This window comes from Lepisma saccharinum, chromosome 6, assembly GCF_977018435.1.
Source record: "Lepisma saccharinum chromosome 6, izLepSacc3.1, whole genome shotgun sequence".
Lineage (NCBI taxonomy): Eukaryota > Metazoa > Arthropoda > Insecta > Zygentoma > Lepismatidae > Lepisma > Lepisma saccharinum.
In genome coordinates, this window is record NC_139234.1 from 10,871,191 (window position 1) to 10,898,825 (window position 27,635).

The 27,635-nt window shown below is 38.1% G+C and overlaps 1 protein-coding gene across 2 annotated transcripts; it reads right to left on the reverse strand.

Moving 5' to 3' along the window:
- Positions 1-210: 210 nt before the first annotated feature.
- On the reverse strand, positions 211-27,508 carry LOC145988565 (acyl-CoA dehydrogenase family member 11-like). 2 transcript variants are annotated; one of them, XM_083123508.1, is made up of 10 exons: positions 27,111-27,508; positions 19,234-19,375; positions 18,131-18,321; positions 16,777-16,876; positions 15,332-15,489; positions 12,387-12,634; positions 9,809-9,952; positions 6,645-6,834; positions 3,518-3,785; positions 211-2,129 (listed from the first exon to the last, which is right to left on the reverse strand). In XM_083123508.1, exons 1-10 carry the CDS (start codon positions 27,387-27,389, stop codon positions 1,927-1,929), a joined length of 1,923 nt encoding a protein of 640 aa, XP_082979634.1. In that variant the 5' UTR covers positions 27,390-27,508; the 3' UTR covers positions 211-1,926. The 2 variants fall into 2 exon arrangements, with proteins under 2 accessions (XP_082979634.1, XP_082979635.1); XM_083123509.1 differs by lacking the exon at positions 9,809-9,952.
- Between the last annotated feature and the right edge of the window lie 127 nt (positions 27,509-27,635).

A 27,635-nucleotide genomic window follows, 5' to 3' on the forward strand; every position in this document is an offset into this window, starting at 1 on the left:
ACATACCTGAACTGTTAGAAGGGAGATGTTAATTTGGTGTAATAAGTAGTTTTTAAAATCAAATTTATAGTTATATTCACAATTTTAACACTGAAATGAAATGCCATTTTATGTACTGCTTTCGATCCAGAAATGTGCCGAAATCTTGATATTTTATTCACCATAAATATGTGGTTCTGCTCATGTGATGTAATAAGACAGCTATAGATATATGCTCTATTCAATTTATTAATGACTTACAAATGCATACATTCATACCTAATAAAGTGAAAATATTACTTCATTACCAACACTTTATTTATAAAATACCAGTGTAAATTAACACTTGACATTTCTCTTTTTCTTTATACAATATCACAGTTTTGTAGAAAAGTACAAATGTATGATGCTCAATTGGCCTGGCCCTTCTTTTTAAGTTCATTTGATATTAACCTATCCCAGTGTAGGCAATTTGACACAATAATTGTTTGCTATTAAAAAATGAAGTCAACAAATCATTTAATGTAAGATTATATTACTTCTCACCAAGATTTTTGAAGTATAGATGTTGAGTAGATGGATTGTTTTCTTGTGATGAAGTAACAAAGGTAGAAGATGAATTTATCCATGAAATGAATACGAAATCTATGTGCTAGTGTTGCAGTATGCAGGTAGAAAAAAAAATATCAGACAACAAAACAAATGAAATCATGTACACAAATCTACATTTCCTGATGTCAGGTGCATTCTTCTTCATATGCAATGGACCCATTTACAGTTTCTGGCTTCAGATAAATTGAAACTATTAATGGGTACTTATTATACATAACATGAAATACAAACTATTGCCTGATGTTTCAAATGAGCAATATGGCAACTTTTGTGTAAATATTTTACAATATAAACACAAAAAATAGATGAATTGTTGATCAAAGCCAAGTTGCATATCTGCAAAGCAGGCATCCATACTTGAATACTCAAATTATATACATATTCAATTCTAGCTAAGATTTTGAAACGAGCAACATATTGGATCATATCGGTTTTCCACGGCTGTGGCAATTGAGTTTAGTGGTTCCATTTATGCTTTGTAACTTGAAGGTCATAAGGTCGAATTCAGCTGTATTTAATTTTAGGCTCGCTTACATAGTAGTGCATACCTAAGGATAATTACGCATGACTGAGCATGTATTTGTCAATGCTTTTCCTTTCAGAAAAACATACTTTACTTGAAACAGTAATTTAAAAAATATATATATATAAGTGCACAATTGCTTCACGTTTCCCCATATATATTCAAAGAAAGCAATAAAATAAGAACTGAAATTGGTAACTCCTCTTTTTTGATTATTTATTAAATGGTATGCATTTGTATTTATATTTGATTAATTTACTTTGCTCTTCCACCCCTACAAGTTGCTCGAGACAAAGAGAATGAATTAAGAAGAAGCGACCAATCACAATTGAACCTGAACTAAAATAGACAGTAACAAAATGTGATCTGACGAAATTTAGTGAATCATTTTATGAGTTGCATGTCAGCAGTAGAGTATTCGCAAATAAAATAATCAGGGCAGAGCCTATTGCTTGTTCAAGGTCTGTGACGTGAAGATGACATTGAACCGTCTGATGATGAATACCACATTCCCTTTTATGATACTTAGACATGCTTACCTAGAGATTGTTCTAATTCTGATGTGTTTAATATCTGCATATTGCAACACTGTCATTTCATAGTTTCACATTCCAGTGATACATTAACATCATAAAAGAAAAAGATTGCAATAAAATATGCAAAGTTTCTCACGAATAACATAATTATAAAAACAAGAAATTAACAATAAATGATTGCAATTCTTTTTCAATTATCTGTCGTAACCCTGAGAAAAGAGACATTATGGTGTAATCAACCAATACCCTGTGTTCAGTATGAGAAACGTAGCACCCTTAAAATAGTTTGCCCAAGAGGTTTTCCTCACTGTACCCATCAAAAACAAGATCGTGGTTTCCACTTGAGGAATCCACAGAATAATGTCCCTGCGAATGGTTTGTTGAGACTTGACTCATGTCTCGTTCACACCATCGCAGCGCACAAAGCACATCTGACTTTGTGGCATGTGATGATAGAGCATGTTGAAGAAGAAGAGTTCCTGGAAATTAATGTAAAAAGTGTAAAGTTACATTCTACATATAATATAAAAATCACATCCTTCATGTTTTGCATCATGCCCAAACAAAAATTCAATATCAATACTGATGCCGAACACACTTACCAATTCCCATTGATACTAATACTTGAAGCCAACCTCCCCGGTAGAGTAAGTAGCACGGCACACTATGACGCCAGGGGTCCCAGGTTGGAATCCCGGCATTGGTGTTCTATATGAATGTCCCTTCATCAATTTCATCATATCATCATGCCTCCCCATTGTCGCGATTAATCAAAAGTGGAAGAAAACGATGCTAAATAACAAAATTCAATGAATCACCAACACTGAAAAATTGTAAGCATTAAAACTTGGCCAGAAAAAAAAATATTAACCTTTAGCAGATAGCTGCTTCCGATGCTGGTTAGGTTCTTGGGACAGGAGATATTTATCATAAAGGTATACACAGCATCAAAATACACCATGAGTTGCATGTTGGTTTCACTACTAACATATCCTGTTATTGTAACTTAACCTTTAAAAGTCCGAGCGGGTTTTCAAAAGTAACCCGTCACTGGCTGCCACCTTTGCCCGCGATTTTTAAATTTTTACTTATTTCAGAAAAGTGTTATATCTCTGAGACTATTTGAGCAATCTACTTTGGGTAACTTTTGTTTTGCAGCTAGAACATCAGGGCATGCAACCATGCATAAATGAAAACGCCAAAGCCAATAAGAGGGGTTGGGTGGGCTGTGGACCCCAACTTTCAATGAAAAAAATCATAAAAATGGGGAGTTTTTTTTTACATATTCTATAATGTAATGCACCCAGGAACATGAAATGACTTTATTCGGTTGAGAAAGGACCATTCTTTGAAAATAAGGCTAAAGTTTGCTTCCCCTTCCAAAAATAGTGGGGAAAGAGGGGGGCAAACTCCCCCATTTTTATGATTTTTTCATTGAAAGTCAGGGCCACAGCCCACACAACCCCTCTTATTGGCTTTAGTGTTTTGATTCCTGTACTGTTGCATGCCCTGATGTTTTAGCAGCAAAACAAAAGTTACCCAAAGTAGATTGGTCAAATAGTCTAAGACTTACAACATTTTTTGTCAAGTAAGTGTACAAATTTAAAATTCGCACCAGCTTTCATACGTAACTTTGGAATGGGGGTGGGGGGAGGTTTTCTTCCACATTACATTTCAAAGTTTTATCTCAACATCTGTCAGCGTTTACAACCTCACATACAAGTATGAAGGTCCTAAAAGCACATGAACTTTTTAATCAGCACGATGTCCACTAGTGGACCATCGGCGGACTATGCCTATATTTTCGATGGTCCACTAGTGGACCATTGGCCGACTAAAGGTTAATTAATCTTCTGTGGTAACTTACCTATCGTTGACTGTGCAATGCTGAATGCAAAATCCCTAGCCGCTACAACAGCAGACTCCTGATTCTCGCTAATGAACTGCACGGAAGCTTTCAATGATCTTTCAACTTTCTTTGAGGCAGTGTTGAGCTCAGGGTGTGTTGCAGCTTTTTCTAGAATTGGCATCATGTATTGGAGGAGTGACGTCAGAACTTCACCCTGTGAATGGTGAATCGCACGAAGTACATCCAGGGAAAGGATGTTTGTTGTCCCTTCCCATATTGGAGTCACCTGGAACAATAATCAAATGATAAAAGCTGAAAAGTAGAAAACTTACTGATTTTCATCAATACTGGCACCTTATTATTCAAGGGCTGGCAGCGAATCTTTAGTGGACCCACGTACTAGAAGATTTTCTTTTAAAATGTGTGGCTATTAAGGGCCCAGCAAAGATGCCAGATTTCCTCAATTTCCCGAAATTTACATTTTTTCCCACTCAATTGCCTTTCTATGGGCTTTTTATTTTCCATATGTTGGAACAGGACCTACATGACATCAAACAGTGGTCTTTCATGGTGATTCCCTGCGAATTTCAAGACACTTGCATCCATAGATTCAACACAAGAACCAAATTTTCCCAGTAAGATTAATACATTGCATTTTTATAGGTGCATTATACATTTTCATATATTTTTCCACAAAGAAGTTTCTATTTTCAATTGAACTTAGCATGATTCTACAAACATAACAATGATATAGTGACCTGCCTAAGATTTTTTTTTTTGCGAAATTCCAAAATGTCGTCGTCTTCTATTAACTTTCATTATTGGGAGATAAAATGTTGAAATTACATTTCTGCTGATAGTCTGGTCTTTCTGAAAGAGAAAAAAACCACCGACTTCATCTCACTACAACAATTACTTCTCCTGCTATGGTTATGTACATCATAGTATATTTCAAAAGCATATGTCTGGGAAGCCCTGTCCGGATTATGCTGCGGAGAGGGTACTGTTTGCTAAAAGTTAACAGAAAAGGGCACCTGTAAAGAGGTACATACATCCAAGAAAAGATAAAACAATGTACATACATTCAAGAAAAGATAAAACAATCTTGCAACTTTTCCTTTCATTCATGGCAGTGCTTGAAGTGGAAATTTTACCTGGTGGGATGTTTGGTCGAGCTTGGTGGAGCTAGCTGGGGGTGGGGGGGGGGGATGCTGCTATGGTTTATCATGGTGACAGTGGAACAGCTGGGAAGATGCCTTGCAAAAATTTTACTAGCGGAGAGATATTATCCTCCTGCACCCCCATAACTTCGAGCACAGATTCAGGGGACAAATAAAATTATGTAATATACAGCGTATTTCAAAAAGAATATACGTATTACAAAGTATTATTTTGTCCAAACTATCGGTCGCTGCACCCTGGCTCGGCTATTAGAGAAACGAATACATAGTCTAGTTTATATAATAGCTGCTAGATGTCAGTTGTGTTCTGTTTTGCTTGGTAACCGTCAGTTGTTTGAAATGGCTACTCCGCAGCAGAAATCATTTTGTGTTCTCGAGTTTGCGAAGTGCAATTCCGTGATTACAGTGCAAAGACGTTTCAGGTTGAGGTACCAAATTGATCCTCCGAATGGGTGGAACATTCGCAGATGGTATCGACAGTTTGTAGATACAGGATGTGTATGTAAAGGAAAGAGCCCTGGCCGCTCTCGTGTTCCTGAAGAAAATGTTGCACGAATTCAAACTGCTTTCCAACGTAGCCCTTCAAAATCAACTCGTCGTGGAAGTCGGGAGTTACAACTTCCTACAACAACAATTTGGCGTGTTTTGAGACGTTGGCTGGTTATAAAGCCGTACAAGGTACAGCTGTTACCAGCTCTGCGTCCTGATGACAAACGCAAACGTGTGGCATTTTGTAACGAGATTCTTGATGCTATTGACAATGACAACACTTTCGCACAACGCATCGTGTTTAGTGATGAAGCTGCGTTTCATGTCAGTGGTCAGGTAAACAAACATAATGTTCGCATTTGGGGCCTACAAAATCCACATGCATTCATTGAACATGTACGAGATTCGCCCAAAGTGAATGTGTTTTGCACGATATCCCGATCATCTGTTTACGGCCAATTCTTCTTTGATGGAAACATGGTTAACGGTCAGCAGTATCTCTATGTTACAAAACTGGTTGTTTCCGAGGCTGCACGAAGACAACTTCATTTTCCAACAAGACACTGGAGTCGCCAAGTGCGTGATTATCTGAACGAAACTCTAACGAACCGTTGGATTGGTCGTCAAGGAGCTGCCAACTTAGCATGTATCAGCTGGGCTCCACGGTCACCGGATTTGACACCCTGTGACTTCTTCCTGTGGGGTTTCATTAAAGACAATGTTTATGTACCACCACTCCCACAGAACCTGGAAGATTTGAAGAACCGGATCCGTACTGATGTAACATCAGTGACGAAGGACAAGCTTGCCCGAGTATGGGAGGAATTTGAGTATCGATGTGATATTGTTCGTGTCACTGCTGGAGGACATATTGAACATCTGTAATCTAAACTTGAGAGGTTCGTAAGTATGTGTGTCAAGTTTCATCTTCGTATATCTTAAAGTTTAATAAATATATGCATGCGAAATACGTATATTCTTTTTGAAACACGCTGTATTTAACAGCATGAAAACCATCTGGAATTTTCAACTTCACAAACAATCCATGCCTTATGAAGGGGGGAATTTTATTGCTGATTGATTAATCTGGAAACACAAACAAATCTGAATTAACTGTACTCTGTATTACCTTACATTCAACTAAGAACGGATTTGTACAATCATTCACATGTATATTTGGGAATATCATATTTATAATTTAAGGTTTTCCTGAATCTAATGTTTCTTACTGTTGGTCTCACGAAAAATGTTAACTGGAAATTCACTATATCAATATATCTTCTGATACAATTAAACAGGTGTCAGCTCTATGGATTACACCTACTGGTTCAAATTTTCTCTCAGAAATCTTATTGTGGAAGCCATATTGTAAATCCAATTTCAGTTCTACAGTGTGAACAGGGACCAGTTTTTGAAAACTTTTCAAAATTTCAAGTATGTTAGATTTCCTGTTACCGTCCTGTTTTTAAACTGACCTGCACATCGCGCAGAATCCCAGGGATGCCTGTATCCTCAAGGTAACCAGTTCCTCCGAAGCACTCCATCCCTTCCGACACCAGAGGAATGCACATCTTCCCTGCATAGAGCTTCAGGACAGGGGTTATAAGCCTCAACACCAGCTTCTCTGTATCACTTGCTGTGCCTGCTTCTTCGCGTCCCAGTAGCCTATAAATTGGGATGGGTCTCAACATGAAACATTATATATATATATATATCTTTAAAACAATAGTAGAATTTTGCATTAACTTACAGGTTACTTATGGCTATACAAGATCATTTAACCTTGCCGACAAAGGAAGACCGGCTTTGTTGTTCTAAAGCAATGCTTTTCACTCCCTCCTGCTAAGTGCATTCGAAGGAAGCTTGTTTATCAGTATCCGATGTCAAAATGAAAGTTTTCCGTGAGGGCGCAAGCAGGGGGTGGGGGAGGGGGAGGGGGAAGACTGGTTGTTGAATCTGCGTTGTGAGAATGGAATTTCGAAGCGAGCTGAAGGAAACCTTTGTTTTTTTTCAGCACAAGTGTCCACAAGTGGCAACAGGGGTTACCCAGCATTGTCTAAAAATAGAATTTCAAGCAGCTGCAAGAATTGGCGCTCATTTTTCACTACGTTCTAGCTTTTCGTCCGTCAATATTGTGCGTAGGTGTTGTTTTGTACCCAAGTGCAAGGACATTTTTTGGGTGAAGTGACAATTTTTTAAAATAATTTTTGGGGTTTTCTCCCTTCCCCCTCCATATATACGCCAAATTTGAATAAATTTTGCATTTTGACATTTTTTTTCGGGGGGGGGAACACCATTTTTTTTAAAGAAAAGTATTTTTGAGGGGATTACCCCCCTTTCCCCCTCCATATGTACGCTGAATGTGCATAAATTATATATCGTCTGAATCTGTGATTCATTCTGCGTACAACAGTATATCTTTCATATCTCTAGGGCATTTAGTTTCTGAGCTATAGTATTTCAAGGTACCGCTGCATTTTGAAGCTTGAATCAGTGGCGTGGCGACCATTCCTTTTGGGGGTACAACTCAAGTTACATTGGTCATATGATAATAATGCAAATATTTTTGTGTTCCTTGCATGTCAGCGATAATTTCTATGTGCATTTTGAACTTTTCATATCCTTTTTTTCGGGGGGTGGGGGGGGGGGGGGAGAAACCCCATCTTTTAAAAAAGTATTTTCACGGGATTTACCCCCTTTCCCCCTCCATATATATGCCGAATGTGCATAAATTATATATCTTCTGAATCTGTGATTCATTCTGCGTACAACGGTATATAGTTCATATCTCCAGGGCAAATAGTCTCTGAGCTAAAGTCATTTCAAGGTACCGCTGCATTTTGAAGCTTGAATCAGTGGCATGCCGACAATTCCTTTTGGAGGTATAACTCAAGTTACATTGGTCATATGATAATAATGCAAATATTTTTGTGTTCCTTACATGTCAGCGATAATTTCTATGTGCATTTTGAACTTTTCATATCCTGTTTCTCAGGGGGCGGGGGGAGAAACCCCATTTAAAAAAAATTCAGGGGATTTCCCCCCTTTCCCCTCCATATGTGCGCCGAATGTGCATAAATTATATATCGTCTGAATCTGTGATTCATTCTGCGTACAACGGTATATCGTTCATATCTCCAGGGCAAATAGTCTCTGAGCTAAAGTCATTTCAAGGTACCGCTGCATTTTGAAGCTTGAATCAGTGGCATGCCGACAATTCCTTTTGGAGGTATAACTCAAGTTACATTGGTCATATGATAATAATGCAAATATTTTTGTGTTCCTTACATGTCAGCGATAATTTCTATGTGCATTTTGAACTTTTCATATCCTGTTTCTCAGGGGGCGGGGGGAGAAACCCCATTTAAAAAAAATTCAGGGGATTTACCCCCTTTCCCCTCCATATGTGCGCCGAATGTGCATAAATTATATATCGTCTGAATCTGTGATTCATTCTGCGTACAACGGTATATCGTTCATATCTCCAGGGCAAATAGTCTCTGAGCTAAAGTCATTTCAAGGTACCGCTGCATTTTGAAGCTTGAATCAGTGGCATGCCGACAATTCCTTTTGGAGGTATAACTCAAGTTACATTGGTCATATGATAATAATGCAAATATTTTTGTGTTCCTTACATGTTAGCAATCATTTCCATGTGCATGTCGACACTGTCATGTACTTTTTGCTTGAGGGGAGGGTGGGGGAACAAAATTTTTTTTCCCGAAATTTTGGAATATTTAGCCCCCGCCACATATACGCCGAATTTGCAAAAATTTCATATAGTCTGAATCTCTGGTTCATTCCGCGTACAACGGTATATCACTCATCTCTCTAGGGCAATTAGCCTCCGATCTACACTCATTTAATTGAAACTCTGCATTTTGCTCAAAATCGGCTCGGGACAGAGAGGCTTACATGTGAAAAAGGTATTGGGCGGCAAAAGATTAAAAGGCAATTTTACCAATAAACTGATACACCAATATAACCATATCAATAATAGCATACCTACATCTGAAGAGGTAAGAGTGTCTTCATAGTGAAAACCCAGAAACAAAATGGAAATTTTTCTGCGTGAGTGTCAGTGTTCATATTTGGGGCTCTCAGGTAGTCAAATAGTTAGCTCCCTCACCTTTGACGAGAGTGGCCCAGGTTTGATCTGTGAAGGGAGCTCCAAAATTTCTGTATGAGAATAACTGGGGAGCTACTTGGAAAGAAGTAGTGTGTTCCGGTCTGAAAGCCAGAAAACAAGAGGCGATGAGACTCAATTCACAGATCAGATGTCACCCCCTTTCCCCTCCAAAAAGTTCTACACAAGCTTGGCCCTCAAAGGGGTATTGTACCATAAAGTTGTTTTTATTTATTTTAAGACAATTATCTGAAGAAATTCAGATACACCAGTACAGTTAATATACTGATATAATTAGTACTGGTATTGGTTCAGCCCTAATATCATTTCTCTGTAGATGGCAAATAAATCAATAAATAAATAAATAAGTAGAGAGGGAAAAAAAAATATGTTACTAGCTGAATGTGCCTGTGGGAGCATTTCTTCCCACACTTGATACGACTTTTGATAATTCAATAACATACTAATTCATTTTGTAGTGAAAATGCAAGCTGAGAGTGAGTAATATCTTACATTGCAGTTTCCAGCATCAAAAGAAGCATTCCTCTGCACTCTATCTCAAGATGTGACATGGTTCGAACGTGAAGAGGAGACTTGTACAGGAGTTCCCCAAACGCTCTTCTTCTCATGCTGTAGTCACGAGCAAGGCTGACGATCCTGTCACAGAAGAGATGGTAATTTAGTTTTCCACATGTTTCTATTAACAACTTCACATAAATTAGAACATTGCCTTATATGTTAACTCTGCTTTAGAATATTGCTTCAGAGAGCTTTCTGACTGAAGTGAGAAGTAACACTTGGGAACTAACCTTCGCTGAAGCAATGTAACAGAGACAAAACTCCACTCACATCAAAAAAAGTAAAAGTGAAAAATCAGGTTAAACCAGGACTGGCCTGCTAACTCAGTTGGTTGAGCAACACAGCATATCCCAGAGACATGGGTTTGATTTCTGGCAGAGCCTGGATTTTTTGCTTAGATTTCTACAGAGGGTAAAGTGTTTATTACAGCATATGCAGTTTGTGGTCGTTTCACTAGTCACTTCAGTTTTAAAGCTCACTTAAAATCAGTTTTAATTTACAACAGGCAACATCATGTACATTAAACAAGAAAAGCACCAAAATTTTTCTCATATATTACAAGTTCCCTTATTCTTTTTAAATGACAATTCATAATTACGGAAAGAAAAATGTAAAAGAACAGAATCAGCAGGCATATTAATAACAATGTGAATGTTCTCATGAGTAGGTGCCCAAGAAGTGATCATGTGCTACATTTTCACATGACTTAAGTTGTCTCTCAGAGTTTATAACCTAGAAACTTATAGTACACATATCAACATATAAATGACATGGTGACCTACATACAGGGTGGTACATGAAATGATCCCCCATTTTGTTCTTGGATAAAAACTATTATACAGAAGCTTTCAATGAAACATATCACAATAAAGGTTACACTTGGGAAAATGTACTACTGCAATACATCCTCAATATGACATTGTTGTTATTACTAACCTCAGTCAAGCGATCACCTATGTTACCAATTACCCTACGATGCATGAGTTCCGTAATTTCACTGCAAGCTTGAACTATAAGTCTTCTCAGATACATTAAACATTTAGACTTCCTTTTAAAAGAAAATCTTTTCCATATGATTCAAATGAAAGTGTGCCTCGTCAGAAAACCAACCATTGTTCAGTGTTGAGTTGTTATCCTCAGCCCAATAAACAAAGGCCATTCTCTGCTGTTGGTGTTCATTTGTGAGTTTTTTACCATGGTACTCCCTGTGCTTAGCAGCATGCCATGAAGGCGTATAGGGGGTGTGGAGGTAACGCCCCATACTTGCTTGATCCGGTCGTGAGTGGGGGTGATGTGATCAGCATCATGACCCTGATCACCTTTATCCCCCAGGGTTTCCCCCAGGTACCGGGGGAAGCAGCCAGGGGATCGAACCCGGGACCTTTAGCATGGTAGTCAGACGTACCGACTGAGCCACCGCGGTCACCTTTTAAGAATCTGTTGAACAAAGCATCTTAATATCCCTAGTTGTGATGCAGCTTTACCGGGACTCCTCTGCATAGCAACTTGAACAGCTTCAATATTCTCAGGCGAACGCACAGGTTTTGGACCATCATGCTTCGATTCCAATACTGTTCCTTCCATTCAGAACTTTTCATACAGTTTGTGGATCAATTTTCTAGAGGGGTCCCAACACGTATGGAAGTGTGCGGGAAACTACCCGAGTCACAACAATGCTTTTTGTTTCAGCAAAAAATAGCTCAGTTATAGTTTTTCTTGTATGTACGCATTGCTTGCATTATAGAATTATTTTACAGTCAAAATGAAAATAAATGTCTGATGAAAGGAGCGTGTGTTCTCCTGAAACGTCACAAAGAAAAACTGTTTTCTTATGCTTGTAATAACCGTAAACTACAGGAAAATAATAGCTCAGTTGCTGATCGTTGTTGTGTCATAAGTTTTCCTTTGTCTGCCCTAGCGGTCCTAGCTGCAGCATCATGAATTATGCATCACATTTCATCACGCGAATTTTCCAATGGCTACTGCAACTGCTGCTGACACACATGACGTCATTTCTCATCTCAGATGTGAAAAAAATAAAAAAAAACAAATGGGGGATCATTTTGTGCATCACCCTGTACATACCTGAGACTTCATTCATATCAAAATGTGAGCAGATGGAAATTACTAGATCAGGTAAACATTGAAGTGGTAGTTTTTCTTGTATGTACACATTGCTTGCATTGTAGAATTATTTTCAGTCAAAATGAAATGTCACAATGAAAAACTGTTTTCTTATGCTTGTAATAACCGTAAACTACAGGAAAATAATTGAAGTGGTAGTAGGTGAGGAGCTAGTAGCCAGTTTATTCAGAAGATCCTGTCGAAATGTAGTGTCTAAATATGCAAAGGATAAAACAGACAATGAAAAATATAATATGAAGACTGCATAGCAAGTATTTTCAGTTGGGAACTAATATCAGCGGCCAATATGTATTTAAGTGGGGAATTTAGTTTTGTTGGGAATTGTGGACTATTGTAAGTTGATTAGAAAAAATGTTACATCACAAACCTCCTCACAGCAGCAATGCTCGCCACAGCATTGTGCAGCCGCGTTATGGTGAGCATGTTGGCTATAGAGGCCACTCCACGGCCTGGTGCCGAGATGAGGGTGGCTGGCATGCCATCAAGCAGCAGCTCAGCTGTCGGCAGCTGCCGTGTCCCTAACTTATCTTTCAGACGAATGACTTCAACTCCATTCACTCCTCCATCGTCATTTTTATCTAGTTTCGCATAGAACATCGACAGTCCCTTGGATCCCTAAAAAAACAAATTAACAAACTTAAGCATTTTTGCCATCTAACTGGATATATCTTTCGTGGATTGACAGATAAATGAATATACATGAAATTTTCACCATACATAATTTATTTAAAATAGGACTACGTCTCTTCTTGTAATACATATGGGAAAGATTAATCAATACTTCTTAATAATACCCCTATGACATAAATTGCAAAATGTGATTCTTTTTCTTAAAAAAAAAATTACAAATGTATTGAGCATTGCTTATACACTCAAGTCTTAATGTAAAAAAGACAACCTTTATCATAATTTCCACTTCTCTTTGTTAATCTGTATTCTTAAAGCCATTCAAGGACATGTAAATATCAAATTAGTAACTATTTACTGTCCCACACTAAGCAAAAGCTTAAGCTTAATGTTGTTTAAATAGTATTTGGACTAATTTTAGATTTTGAGTGGTAGGATCACTTTGTCATGGATTGGCCCACCTGCATCTTTAATGAAACTAAAAATAAATGTCTGATAAGGGAGCTTGTGCTCTCCTGAAACATCACAACAAAAACTGTTTTTTTTTTATGCTTGTAACAACCATAGACGACAAGAGAAATAATATAACAATTACCAGTTTACAGAGTAAATAGAGATCCCACACAATCAGATGCATACGTTGAACCTAACAGGCAGCAGTTAAAAGCTGTCATATACAACCCATACCCACAAATGTGGGTGACATTAATCCGTCAACGATTTTCACAGCACGTCTTGCTTTTTCTCCTTAGGAATTCATAATCTTACTCCTTTTCCATTGTTAAATAATATTTTAAATGCTATACTGTCCCCAAAAGTCAATTCTGTAGCCGTTTTTTACTTAAACTTCAGTTTCACTCCTCCCTTATGCTTTCCCACTTTTTAAATTTCCTGCATTTTACGTTTTTCATTTATGGGTCCCTGAAAAACGTAACATCGGGGTTCTGCTGTATTTCTCTAGTCTTCAATGACTAAAGCAAAAATTAAAAGATTCTCTTGGCCTATCGACCAGGTGAGTTGTGGAAGAGATTCCAAGCTCTCGAAAGCCCAAGAGAATATTTTCATCATTCATTGCCAGGAAAGCTTCAAGTCTTACTTAAAGCAAACATACAGGGTAAGTCAAAATGATGGACCCAATTACAGAAATTTATATTGTGAAATCTAATAAACATATGTTATTGTGAGACATGCACTTTGAAAGGTTAACTTTAAAAGTTTAGTTTCCACGCAGTGTTTCCACTTTCTACCGCTAGGAGCGAGCAGCGAGCAGGAAAATGGCGTTGACTGGAGAACAGAGATCTTTGTGTGTGCTTGATTATCATGTAAACAAGTCTGTGATTAGTGTGCAACGGCATTCCCGTACCAAATATCGGAGAGAACCACCTACGGGGAAGGCCATTCATAAGTGGTATGAACATTTCAGAGATTCGGGCTGCATCTGTAAACAAAAATCGACTGGCCGTCCGTCGACTGGGGAAGAGACAGTGGAATGAGTGCGCACATGTTTCGCGCAGAGTCCACAGAGGTCCACCTACCGGGCAGCGAGAGAACTTCAACTTCCACAGAAAACTGTCTGGAGGGTTCTGCGGAAACGTTTACAAATGAAACCCTACCGCTTGCAACTCACAGAGGATTGGAGATTTCATTCTCCAATTGGATGGTGCCCCTGCGCATTACCATGGCAGCATTCGGGACCATCTCAATGGGGCATTGGAACAACGTTGGATAGGCCGTGCATCTCCGGAGGATCGACCTCTCCTTCATTGGCCACCTTGTTCCCCCAACTTGCCCCATATGGTATGTGGGGTTTTGTCAAGGAGTTTACCTTTCTTAGCACAGGTCTCACAATAACATTTGTTTAATATATTTCACAGAATAAATGTCTGAAAGGATCCATCATTTTTACTTACCCTGTACTTATGGGACAAATATTCAAAATATGATTATTCACTTAATCTTGTTCTAAGCCATGAATATTGCCCAACAGAAATCAAGGCTGTATATGTTTGTACATTGTTCTTTACTACTGCAATATTTTGGCAAAAGAGAATGCTGATTCTGGGAAGGGTTACTGTAGATCAGCATTTGAGGTAATGGTCCTGACAGAATTTCTGAGAAATCCTTTGTAACCTAACAAAAAAGCACAGAGATGGAACAAATAATCAAAGATTATAATGTATTATAGAACATTTGAATACGCTTAGAAAAATATTTCAGCAACTTTTTTAACAATTTATATTTTGCATGTTTTGGCTACCTAAAAATCCAGGCCTTAGTCATAGTAAAAATAACACAGGTGTGATAGAGGACAGAACCAATTTACTGAAAAACAAACCTCATCAAAACAGTTGAACAGAGGCATGATAACACGATACAAACTGAGTGTCTTTGAGAAAGGCATCGTTGTTGGCTGCCGTACAGGTGGTGCGTCCGTCCATACCTGCAATCACCGCTTGACTGGAGCATCCAAAAATCAACGGTTGGCTCTGTGATAGCAAGTTAACATGGTTTGACATTACTGGTGCAGGAAAACACCCAGGGCAGCCTTCGGAAGTACTGGTCAAGTAGAGGATGGTGTCGAAGCGGATGACAGGCAAAAACACTCCAACTGACACAGACAATCCATCAATAGATCTACAGAACTATTAATACTAGATAACTAGAAAAAAAACAACAATTCTTTACCTCGGTTGTCTTCAAGCCATCATCTGCTATCCGAGCAAGAGTAAGGGCCATGTCTGCATCAGTTGCTGACGAAAACCACTTGTACCCATAGAGACGAAACTTTCCACCTGGTGCAGGGACGGCTACTGTTTCTGTACCTGAACCCACATCAGATCCTCCTAAAAAACAAAAGTTTCGCCTCAAACAGTGTGCTTTTTTTTTTTGTACAATGCTTTTCTGTGGACGAATAATTAGAAAAACATCCATGTCCAATGCGTTAATGTTTCCACACCATAATATTGATCTTAACATGTTAACTGACCAAAAAATAAATGACAGTGGCAACTACGTATTTCTGTTGTAGGGTTTCATACATACAGGATAGAAAATTAATTTTTTGGATGGCTGGTAGCAACGATTTGATTGATTGATTGAATTGATGTTTTAAGTCCACTTTATGCACAGAAAGGCTAATTGAGACTGGACTTACAGTTTAAAGTGGGATCCGAACCACTATGTGCCTCCAACGGGTATCGAACCCGGCACTCCTTGATTACAAGGTGACAACGATACCACTGTGCCATCAGATAGGCCCCGGCTGGTAGCAACGAACCAAGGCCTCAATGACATGTTACCAAGAAAAGCTTTTCATCATTTTGATGTCTTGTACACACTGTGACAGTTTTTTGGTGTTATAAGAAGATAATATGTATACGAGATATATATATGTGAGATAAACCAGACCATTTTTAAAATCTTGCAAACATATAAAATTGTTAAAAACCACACAAAATAAGACACTTTACAAGTCTGTTCAAGTTTTAGACTCCATCTTGGAGTCATCACCAGGGCTGGTCGCAAGACAGCGAAGACTGCGTGATTGAGGTAGTGAGCAAGTAGCATCATCGGAACATTGACTGTGCAGTCTTCGCAGTTTCTCAACCAGCCCTCATGATGACTCCGAGATGGAATTGTAAGCTTGAACAGACGATTAAAGTGTCTTTTTACGTGCTGTTATTTGTTCTGTGTGGATTTTAACAAGAACATTGTTGGGATATGACATAAGTTTCTTAATGTACTAAATAAAATGAACTAGTAAAAATGAAGAGTGAGAATTAAAACATAGGTACCAAGGAAAGCATAGAATTCAGACCAAAGCGACAAGCGATATGGCAAAATTCACATCAAAGTGACAAGTGACACAGGCCCTTTCAGTCTAAAGGAAAACACTCACCACAGACTGAGGCAACATGATGCACGGTAATGAGAAAACAAACCAGTCTGAGCAAGCGATGCATGCAGCTTGCCAGGTCACTTCAGTTCAAAAGGCGGCATTTATTTCTGAGAGTCAGTTACCAAGATACACGTGTTGCTTATCTCCCATTGGATGTTGCTCGTCACTTTAGCTTAAAATCTTCCTAAGAGTCACGATAACACAAATATTAAGTGAATAGAATTGTTAATACCTTTTCTCTCAGTCATCCACTGTCCTGAGGTCCAGAATTCTTCTGTGTTTCTGGTTGTTAGGTGTTTGAAGACATCACTTAGAGTTGTCAGCTGCAAAGCCTGTTTCAGTAGATAAAACTAACTGAGCCTGTGGACAGAAGTGCATTGAAGGAAATATCTCTCAAATTCTTAATAAAACTTTTGCATATTATGACCATTATATGTGTGTGTGTGTGTGAGCATGCGGACACATGCTCTACATCTAATATTAAAAGGTACAGCTACCTCCTGAACATTTGTGCATGTGTGTGATTTTATGTCACTTTTCTACCTCTTAGGTTCAATCTAATGATGATAATCAATTGATAAAATGGTGATTTTACAATACATTCATGCTTGACCAAGGATCAAAGCTGTGAACTTCTAGCTTCACAGCTTGTGATGCTGGCCAAATTGCAAGATGATATTAAGGCATTCACAAACTCAGCAATTTTATTAAGTTATGTGACCAGCGACATGCTCTGATTGTCTTTACCCCCTCCCCTTGGTACTCATTTACCAGAAGCTGGGTGAACCCTTAGAGGCACTCCATGCAGGGACATGGCTGGAAAAAATTCCCCCCTGAAATCACTCATCATAGGAATCAAACCTGGGTTTCACACATAGCAGTCAGATGCCCTACCTAAATTATGCCTTTACATTAGGGCTCAGCTGATACTACTTTGAACCTATACCAATGCCTATGCTCTTACTGACACCAACATTGATGTTTGAAAATTGTAACAATTAAAAGTTTTTGAAAAATTTGAGTAATTTTAGTGGATGAGTATTCCACTCCCATTAACCTTGGTTTTGCTTCAAAATATTCAAGAATTACATTTTAAAAAATATTATTTAATCACTAATAACAGTCAGTATACAGTACTCAATATAGGTGCAAAATAAATGGAAACTTAGAGAATTTTGGATAATTCCCAAGATATTAGACTCGGTAGTGTCCCATGGTATTTTGCAGAATCACTGAAAAGTATTTGCCTTGATTTTTCATCACAATATAACGAGTTCCAGTAAAATTTCCACCACAAAAAATACTGGTACTATTCTAGCGACACGCTACAAGAGGCATGCAACAGGCAACATGTTATTTGGGAAAGAACCTTCATAAATAAATGCAACCTTTTGTCCCACAGTGATATGACAAGCTGCATGTGTCACTCACACTGGATCACTTCCTTACGAGTGTGTATCGTGTTGGCCACATCTGCACATTAAATGCTTTTTCACAGGCTATAGCTTGTCATTTCATTGTGAACCCTCAGTGTCGCATGTCACTTCAGTCTGAAAGCTCCCTACGTCTCCACTGCCACAACGTACCTCAATCGTTTTGGCAGCACCATCAGTCATGGCAAGAGGGCAGCTGTAGAGGCCAGAGGAAGGGTGATAGAGGAAGAGCTTTGCGATTTGGTACAGCCTGCTCCATTCCTTCTGCTCTCTCTCGTATGCAATGGCCACAAGGCCTTCCTTTGCAGAGATATCCTTCATATCTTTCCATGCTTGGCATGTCACTTGAAAAGAAAATATATGTATATTGAATCGAGTTAAGACTGCATTTTATATAGATCAGTCAGATAGAGCAAACATGAATAGATATTCTTAGCTTACACAAGAAGCTATGCCAACTGCTTCTTCACAGAGGTTAGCGTTAGCAGCTCATTTCAAAATTTTAAATTTAAAAAAAAAATCTCTCGAATATTTTTTTTAAAAAATCACTGCTCAAATAAAGAACTTTATAAATATATTTAAAAAGTAGAAATTGATATTGATTAGACACTGGAAAACGAATAACAATAAATAAGTAGTTCATCCCAGTGGTAAATCATCTGAACACAAATTACCTTATATTCACGTATCAAAATGATCATAACTGTTTTAAGTTTTTCTAGCTGTACTTAAGAGAATGAGTATAAGGTCTGCATTTATCAATTCTGTCGAAACGAATGCAAGTTTCAGAAAAAAAAACAACTGGATACTGAATTCTAGGTCATGGATTTCTCTTTAACATTCCAGTTCTAACTGGATATTGAAGCCAATTATTGTGCTAGATGAAGCTCATTAAAAGTATATGTAATGTGTTCCAACTTTTATTTATTAGTTATAGAGAATGAAAATGCTCACACTTAAAAGTTTTCACTAATCGGAGCACTGTATTACCCAATTTTTATAAAAGCAGGCTCATCTTCAACATCTTTCTGTCCATATGCTTCATACAGTTACCCTAAATAACATATTCCTAGAATATTTACAAGAGTAACAATTCTATTTCTATAAAAAGCTAGTTTCTGTCCAACACCAGCCCATTTATATCTCTCTCTTGTACAGTTCTTTGTGCTCCATGAAGGAACTGCACCTTTGTACTTAAGTATTAAACTTTTGTTAGCATCAAAATCGTAATCATCAGTACATTTATCTTTAATTACCTATTTCATCAATTCTTTTCCCCCATCCATTGTAGTGCTTGATATACGGTGGATTAGTTTCACATTCCCTGGATAGCTTATAAATGTGAGTAGCAACTTGATATCCAAATTGCTTTAAGTCTTCGTCAACTGCATCAAAAATCTACAGAAAAAACACAAATAAGTGTACAATCTATTCCAAAGGAGAAAAAAATAGTGTTGCACTGATATTTTTCCTGATTGGTCAAGTTCTATATGGAGAAGAGTTGAAGTTTTCTTCCTCCTGGTAGCAACACCGCTTAGTATGCAAAATTCAAATAAGTCAAATAAAATATAGTACAACTGGGCAATTTCAAACAAGCATTCTTGGGTTACCAGCCACGTTAAATTGGCATTAGCTTCGAGTGCATACACTGTTCTCATCAGGTAACCCGAGCACTTGTACGAATCACAGGGCCAGGAAAGCTACAATTCCTAAAGGCAATTTCAGCATATTTTCAAACCTAAACTCCTAATCTACTTAACACATAAATACAGAAGGTTTTTCGGGATGTATTCAAATTACTTTGCAACACCACTGCCATCTGTGGGATTGAGATGGAGTGACGATGCAGCTGTTCTTATCAGTTGTGTATCGCTGCTTGCAGGTGCCGGAGTGTAGTATGGAACCAAAAGTGAACCGTTATTGGTAGGGCTGAGCCGATACCGATGTATCGGTATCGGCAAGTATCGGTTCAATTTGTTTTTGCCGATACCAAAGATTTTGAGTGGCTAGAGCGGCCAAGAGAAACAACTCATTTGTAAAGATTTGTCCTTTTCAAAGGTTCGTTCACCCTTCCTTGTGACAAGTTGGGGTCCCGCACAAGAATTCCAGGTACATTTCCGAAAATGATGCACCCTCCTGGGAGGCAAATGACAAGATCAAAGGCAGGGCTAAAGTGAAAGTGCTGCACCCAAACGTGGCATTGAAGGCATGTAACTGCCTGGTGGTCAACGCATGTGGAAATAAAAGAAACCTTTCATTACCAATTCTTGTTTGCAAACTCGTAAGTTAAGAATGTGACGTTTTCAAAACCAGCATTATTATAATGCTAGGCTCATTCCGGAGCTCCTGGGAAAGGGATGAATCTCGCTGTGGGAAGGAGGGTTGTGGATTTTCTTCTTGCGCTCTTACCCTTCTGTGTGACTGCTGCCCGATGCCGACACTGCACTGACTTATTTTTATTGCAAATGACGTAGACAATAGACAGCAGGTCATATACAGAGCTGTCAAAAGAGCATTAAATATACAGATTTGCATTTGTGTATATTTTTCCGTTGTTTTTCTCCCTCTCCAGGTTAATCAAACGATAAGAATGTTGTTTATATTTGTATTTGTTTTGCATTCCTTGTGCAAGCTGTACACTATGTGCACTACATAAATTTTATTTTACATGCTTAACTTTCACTCCCCTTAAAGAGATGTATAATGAAATTGGGGATATGAAATGAAGCAGGGACACTTATAATAATTCACCGATTTTAACAATGCTTGCAACATTTCAAAAACTTCTTCTTATTTTGCATCCTCTGGGGTTAGAAAGAAGTTTACATAAAATGTAACAGGACATTTTAAGTGATATGATGCTATATGATAATAATTTGGGAGTATTTGATATCATTAATATGTAGAATGTGATGTAATGAGTTTTGTGACTCAGTAACTAGCCTTTTTTATTTTAAATTGAAATCATACAAGTATCGTTATCGGTTAAGGTATCGGCTCAGCCCTAGTTATTCGGAAGGATACATCATGAGCCTTTTCCATGGACATTTCTCATGTGACTGACTAGTAAAACAGTGTCGGGAGAATGGTTTCACAGTCAGAAAAACCAGTGAAAGAGATAGTGTTCCATTTATCATCACCCCATTGCATTTGCTCTACAGTAAACAACTTGGCAACACTCAGATTACATGTTCTGACATCACACGCTACATAATCTCAAGGCCTTGTGTTCAGGCAAGAAATCGCTTGGCCACTTGGTTTCGAGTAGACAAGTGATACACACACTGGGCAATGTCTACACCAGTTAAGTATTAAAACTAATTAATGAAATAATATAGGGTGTTAGCTTATACTATTTGTGTTAGTAAGATTATCGGATATATAGGGTTAATAATATTTACCTCAAATGCGAGGTTATTTTTTATAAAAGTTCCATAGCTTATGTTCTTTATGGCCGACAATGTCACTTCTGATTATGGGTTGATTTGCTGGTGTACATTGGTCATTAAATAATTATGTTCATGCTAAAAACAACATCTACATGGTGGGAACTTAAAAACAACAGACCAGGTCGAGGTTCCAATTAATGGTTATGCAGTTGTTATTGTGATGTTTATTAAAACTGGTGGTTAATGGAATATTAGTACAATCTATGAATGTAATTTGTAGCTTCAAATTATTAATGATCAAAGACACTTGCAATAAACAATTGAAATGATTTTCATGTATCTGATTAAACAAAACCTTTGCTTAGAACATGCATTAACCTACTTCAGTCAATTAGCTTTCACTACTAAAGTAGTTTCTTGGCTCTAGGATTTAATGGAGGACCAGTTAAACTATATACTATGTAGTAAGACATTCTCACTTAACTGATGTGGGTGAGTCATGCGGTGCACATATGTTTGTAAACATTCGCCCACAAAAGGTGCCCGTAAGAGGACAGCAGTGAAAGTATCAACTGTTGTGCTCCGAGAGATTCAGCAAATGCCATGTCAGGAAAATCCACCAATGGCCAGAAGGGTGTATATGGGCTTGTCCACTGTGAACGCACCATCCATAACCATCTTGGGCTGCAGTGTGTTCGTAAGGTGCAATGCACCACCTCCTCCAGTGCTACATTGCCGAATGCAGGTCAACTGCAAAAAACTATGAAGGACACCTGGTGAGGGAAATGGAGGACTGTCCTGCGGTCACAATGCACGAAGTGTACCTCACTCGCAGTGGTCACATTAGGTCAAATACGTACTGTAGCACTGATGGCAAGTGGTGCAGCAACTTTGTCCGCTACTGCTGGGGCATTTTTCCAAGTGACTTCATGGTTGTCACCAGATCGGTAACACTTTACTATAGGTGAGACGGATTTCTTCAAATTTACAGGAGAAAGTACTAATGCAAATTATTTTCTGTAGTGTTGTTGAAGTTCGGGAATGTAGTTTTGATACATTTTAATGCGAATGCATGTGGTTTTCTATGAAAATCTCTTTCCGACGTGCTATTGCTGGTGCCACCATTTGCTTTCTGCATGAGAGCACAATGTTCCGTGTGTTAGATGACGTAAACCCCGTAGTCAGTGTTTCAACTCACGCTGTGTTTTCGCTATAAGATGACGTGTCGAGGATGCATTGTGAAGTTGTTGCAGGGTGTGGAAGATGCCGTGGAATTTGTAATTCAACACGGAATATTGAAGAAACAAGTGGAATGTAGGATGTGGAAAGTTAAAATTAAAAGAATTCAGTGTATTTTCTTTCATCGAGAAAAACTGATGTTGTCCGTATATGCTAAATTGAACGAACAGAGTGCTAATGGAACCTAACTTAAGAGACCTAACCTAGTAGGCATACTTTGTCCCCATGATGGTTCGTGGGGCTATCGTGAATTTTTGGGCTAACGTCAATGGTTTTTGGGGCTACCCATGGATGGTTTTTGGGGCTAACGTCAATTGTTTAATAATTACTTTTTATGTCAAAAATTGAACTTTTTTCGTAAAAAAATTTCGTGAAGGGTTTTTAATTTTTTTTAAATGTAGGTATTTTCGGTGAACAAGGTTGCAACACTGCACGCACACTACAAATCAACAAAACACTGGCAAAACATGTGATGAACTTGTAAGCTATCGCCATATTGTATGTGGAAATAAGGAAGAACAGTAAGTACTCGTTAATGTAAGAAATAGACATTATTTTCATTAGAAATTCATTATTTCACCTAAAGAAATGTTCCGCAATGCAGAATAGTACGTTAGCAATGTAAAAAAGTGCGAAAGAAATTATTTATAGGTACACCTATAGTAAAGTAGAGTAAAGTATTACCACCAGATCTGCTTATGTGGGGAAGTTGCTAATACGTAAGTTGGACAGGAATGTAAAGGTGAATCCTGCCTACGTTCTGTCATCCATTATGATCACCATATTTCGAACAAACATCTCTTGTTTGTACAAAGAGGACACTCAAGATGTGCACATTCAGGTAAGAATTTACAATATAGAGAAAGTCTCCAATTTCATTAATTTTCGGTATACTAACTAATTTTGGCCTACTAATCACGAATCTGTTGTAAAAAACCGGGGATCACGTCTGGAAATTTTACATTTTGATGAAAAATTGTTTGTTAGCGCCAAAAACCATCCACGGGTAGCCCCACAAACCATTGACGTTAGCCCCAAAAACCATCCACGAGTAGCCCAAAAACCATTGACGTTAGCCCCAAAAACCTTTCACACGAGGTTAGGTTAGGCCTGTTGGGTTAGGTTCCATTAGCACTCATTTCACCCCTAAATTCATCGAAAAAATAGGGATCCTACTAGAATTGAACATCATAAATCATTTTCTTGTAAAACAACGGCGTGGTTGGACACAATGACAGGAGATTACATTTTTGTTCGTAAAACTACGCATATACACCTATATATAAAAAAATTCAATCGGCTTTTTTTCAAATTTTCAGAAGTGACCCCCGGTTTTTTTCAACAGATTCGTGATTAGGAGGTCAAAATTAGTTAGTATACCGAAAATTAACAAAATTGGAGACTTTCTCTATATTGTAAATTCGCTCCCACATTCATATGGACAAGACCTCAAGCAATAATCCCTGAATATCCTTCTGCTTTTATCAGAAGATGGAGCAGGAAACATGAATACATGTTATCCCATTTCAGGATATTCCAGTTGAAATCCCTGATGCGAGTCCTATGGATTTCCGTGCATTCGGATTCTTGAAACATCACCATCCACATACATTCCCTGGTCATTGGAAAGCCTGCAGGGAGGAAGGGATAAAATTCCCATGCCTGTTCTCCAACATAGTTTGATACAATGGAAACGCTGAAGAAGGAAGATAGTCCACAATGCTGGTGCTCCGATAGAACACAACCGGTGGTGGCAGCATGGCATTTCATGAGGTCAGTACACCTCAAGAGTTGTGCCGATATATCCCGAACAACCTTCTGCAGTACCACCACAAGCATATAGAAACTTGATTTAATGCTAACATCACCAATTCTGACCCACTTACCCTAAACACATAAAAATATAGAGGTAGGATTGGAAAAATCATTCTGTACAAAAGATGCAGCAAGTAATCAGTAAGACTCTTCCGTACGTGATTCTAAACATGCAAAAAATGCATGTGTATGATTGTACAATCATTTACTTGCAATAGTTATTGGGTATCTCTTGCACTGATTATGGTATGAATGCCTTCTAACAAGGTTCCATGTTAAAAACTTCATTTATGAGGTCAATGATAAGGCATAGAATACCAAAATTTATTTTAAAAAATCAAAGATTTTGTGTTGCTTATTGAGGTAATCACTATATTATGGAACATATTCCATGCAAGCAAGTAGTTACTGGACATTAAATACGTGTTCTGCATTTCAAACATAAGGTAATCTATTTATGAACGTAAAAAGTATTACTGAAAAAAAATGATGGGGAAACAGTCACACATCTTATGTCTTTTCCTCATTTGTTGAAAATACAGTCGTCCCTCTATAATCCGGCCCCTCCAGAAGTCCGGCGTTGAAAGGGAAAACAAGTTACTGTATGTCTGTGTCTGAGACCTTGGCCTTGGCACGAGGTAAACACTAGGCTCAGTATAGTGATCTGTACAAGTCATTGTTGCACACTGAACACCACGTGCATCGTTTTTTGTCTGCGTTAATTATGTGTATTGCTGTGAGTCCCTCCAGAGCAAACGAAAACATAAAACTTTATCTCTAGTTGAGAAACACGAAATTTTAAAGAGGCTTGAAAAAGGTGAGAAGTTGGTGAACCTCGCTAATGAATTTGGAGTAGGCCGTGCTACAATACACGACATAAGGAAGAACAGTGAAAAGATTAAATCTTTCTTACATATTTTGTGCAATAAACATAGGTTTTGCTATTAAAATGCATTTTTTTAAATGAACCTCCACTAATCCGGCATTTTTGTTAATCCGGCAGTTCTCTGGTCTGATATCTGCCGGATTACTGTATATAATTTTAATTCAGATCATATGAGTTTGAGTTGATGTTTTAAGTCCACTTTGTGCACAGTAAGGCTAATCGGGACTGGATCTACAGTTTAAAGTGGAATCCGAACCACTATGTGCCTCCACCAAGTATCGAACACTGATTATATGAGAACAAATAAATTTCTGTACTGGCTTATTGTAGATTGTTAATAAATAAATGCATGAATATATATTTTATCATCGAAGTGTATTTTGAGATAAAAAAAATAATTACATCAATATCATTACATTGATAGGCTCATCCAGGATTTTCCATCTGGGTAGATGTAAATTCATGTTAAGACAGTGCTTGAAGTGGGGGATGCTATCTTTCTAATTAAGAAAGTTTGATTAAATTTACCCCCAGCTAGGATAGTTTGTTAAGCATTTTTTAAAGTCTGCTTTACGCAAACACATGATCATGTAATATCTTCTCTCAAGCACAAAACCCCTTTCGAGCCACGCACGGAAATTTAAAAAAACTAATGTCCGAGTCGACTGGAAACAAAGACCAGCTGCTCGCATAAGATACAGTTCAAATAATTATTTCTCCAGTAAATAATACTTAGTGAAGTTTAACTGTGCTAATGAGTTCCTCCAATTTTCGAAGTTAATGCCAGAACCATTTCCAGTATTCTAGCACTTGCTAATACTCCTACGAAACTTGCAAAAGATCATTAAACATTCGGAACCGTTACCATTTTAATAATTAAATCAAATCAATAATAAATACATTGATGAGTAATTATATAAGTACTAGTTTGTTGTTTTGGTACCAGTTTCATAAATCGGAGACACATGAAAATCGGATATTTTGTGTTTTGCATGGTTCGTACTTGCCAGTTGTGTATTGCGGAACATAGTTCAAGGTGCCATTATGCTTTTTACACGAAAAAACAACACCAATTTTTCACGTAGAGAGTAATTTCTTTGACTATTTCTTTCGCTTCGATAACACAGAATATGGCGGGCAAATCTTGACTACCATAGTGGGCATGCAGTGTTTCCAACATCCTTCACCAAAAAATACCTACTATCATGTTTGTCACTTGTGCAAATTGTACATTATGCACGGGTAGCTGACTGATAGCACCACGAACCATACATGGATAGCCCCACGAACCATTCACGGATAGCCCCATGGACCATTATGCACGGTAGCTGACCGATAGCCCCACGAACCATTTCCGATAAGGTTAGGTTAGGTTTGGTTACGTTAGGCAAGCATAGTAAAAAAAAAGGGGGGTTTGAAACACTGACAGGGGCTTACGTCATCAAACGTAGGCAGCATCCAGTTGTCGTAGGGCAAGCAAATGAAAGCAATGGCAATTGTGCGTCGGTGAGATATCTCTCTTGAAAAATACATGATTTCCCGGTCAAATATATTCCACGATGAAAGAAAATACCTCGACGAACGTTGTAAACCTTGGAGAAACTCATTTCCGTAAGTTGTTTCTTGTGTAAAATTGAAGAAATGTGTCTCCGATGTATGAAACTGTTACCATTGTTTTCCATTCATACTTCCAATATGTTTTAGATTTTTGCCTCGCTTTTGACACTCCCTTCTGGGCACTGCAAAGCAATTCCCAATAATCATTCCCAGCGACAATCTCCCTTCAACGAAGAACCTAATATACCTCAATTGGCATCAAGCGTTTCAAATTGCGTCGCAAAAATGCATCACCAAGATATGTATTTTCCAAGTGCGGCTCATCCTGAAAAAAGGTTCCCCTCTTAGCTCTTGCAAAGCCAGGAGATTTGCTTGATTCCCCGTCATGTGAAATTGCATTCTGTTGGTCATGCTTATGGTGTATGCCAACTTGTTGAATATTGACTGAAGACTTCATTGCTGTGCTTAGAACAACATTACGTATGTTCTGACGAAGCATAAAGGATCCCTGAACAACACTCATCATTGTTTCACTAATGACAGCTATCACAGTTTAATCAGTAGTGATCTTTTATTCTAGAACTCAACGATTGCTATTTTCTTGTCAACTCATGGTGATGTACACATTCTTCTCCACTTCCGCACGCTGTATCTAAAATCAGCTGGTGTCTGGTAATCGTCGGGTCTCTCTTATCGCACAACGCGAGACTAACATTGCGTTCTGATGTCACCGTGTAAACTTTCATTGTTAGCCTAAATGCGTAAGTTGTTA

Excerpts from the sequence above, each read along its gene's own strand:
- LOC145988565 (XM_083123508.1), bottom strand. The coding sequence starts at position 27,389 with ATGATGAGTGTTGTTCAGGGATCCTTTATGCTTCGTCAGAACATACGT. Across the intron at positions 19,376-27,110 it reads AACGCTTGATGCCAATTGAG|ATTTTTGATGCAGTTGACGA; the intron begins GTATATTAGGTT and ends TTTTTTCTGTAG. Across the intron at positions 16,877-18,130 it reads GTGCTGCCAAAACGATTGAG|GCTTTGCAGCTGACAACTCT; the intron begins GTACGTTGTGGC and ends CTACTGAAACAG.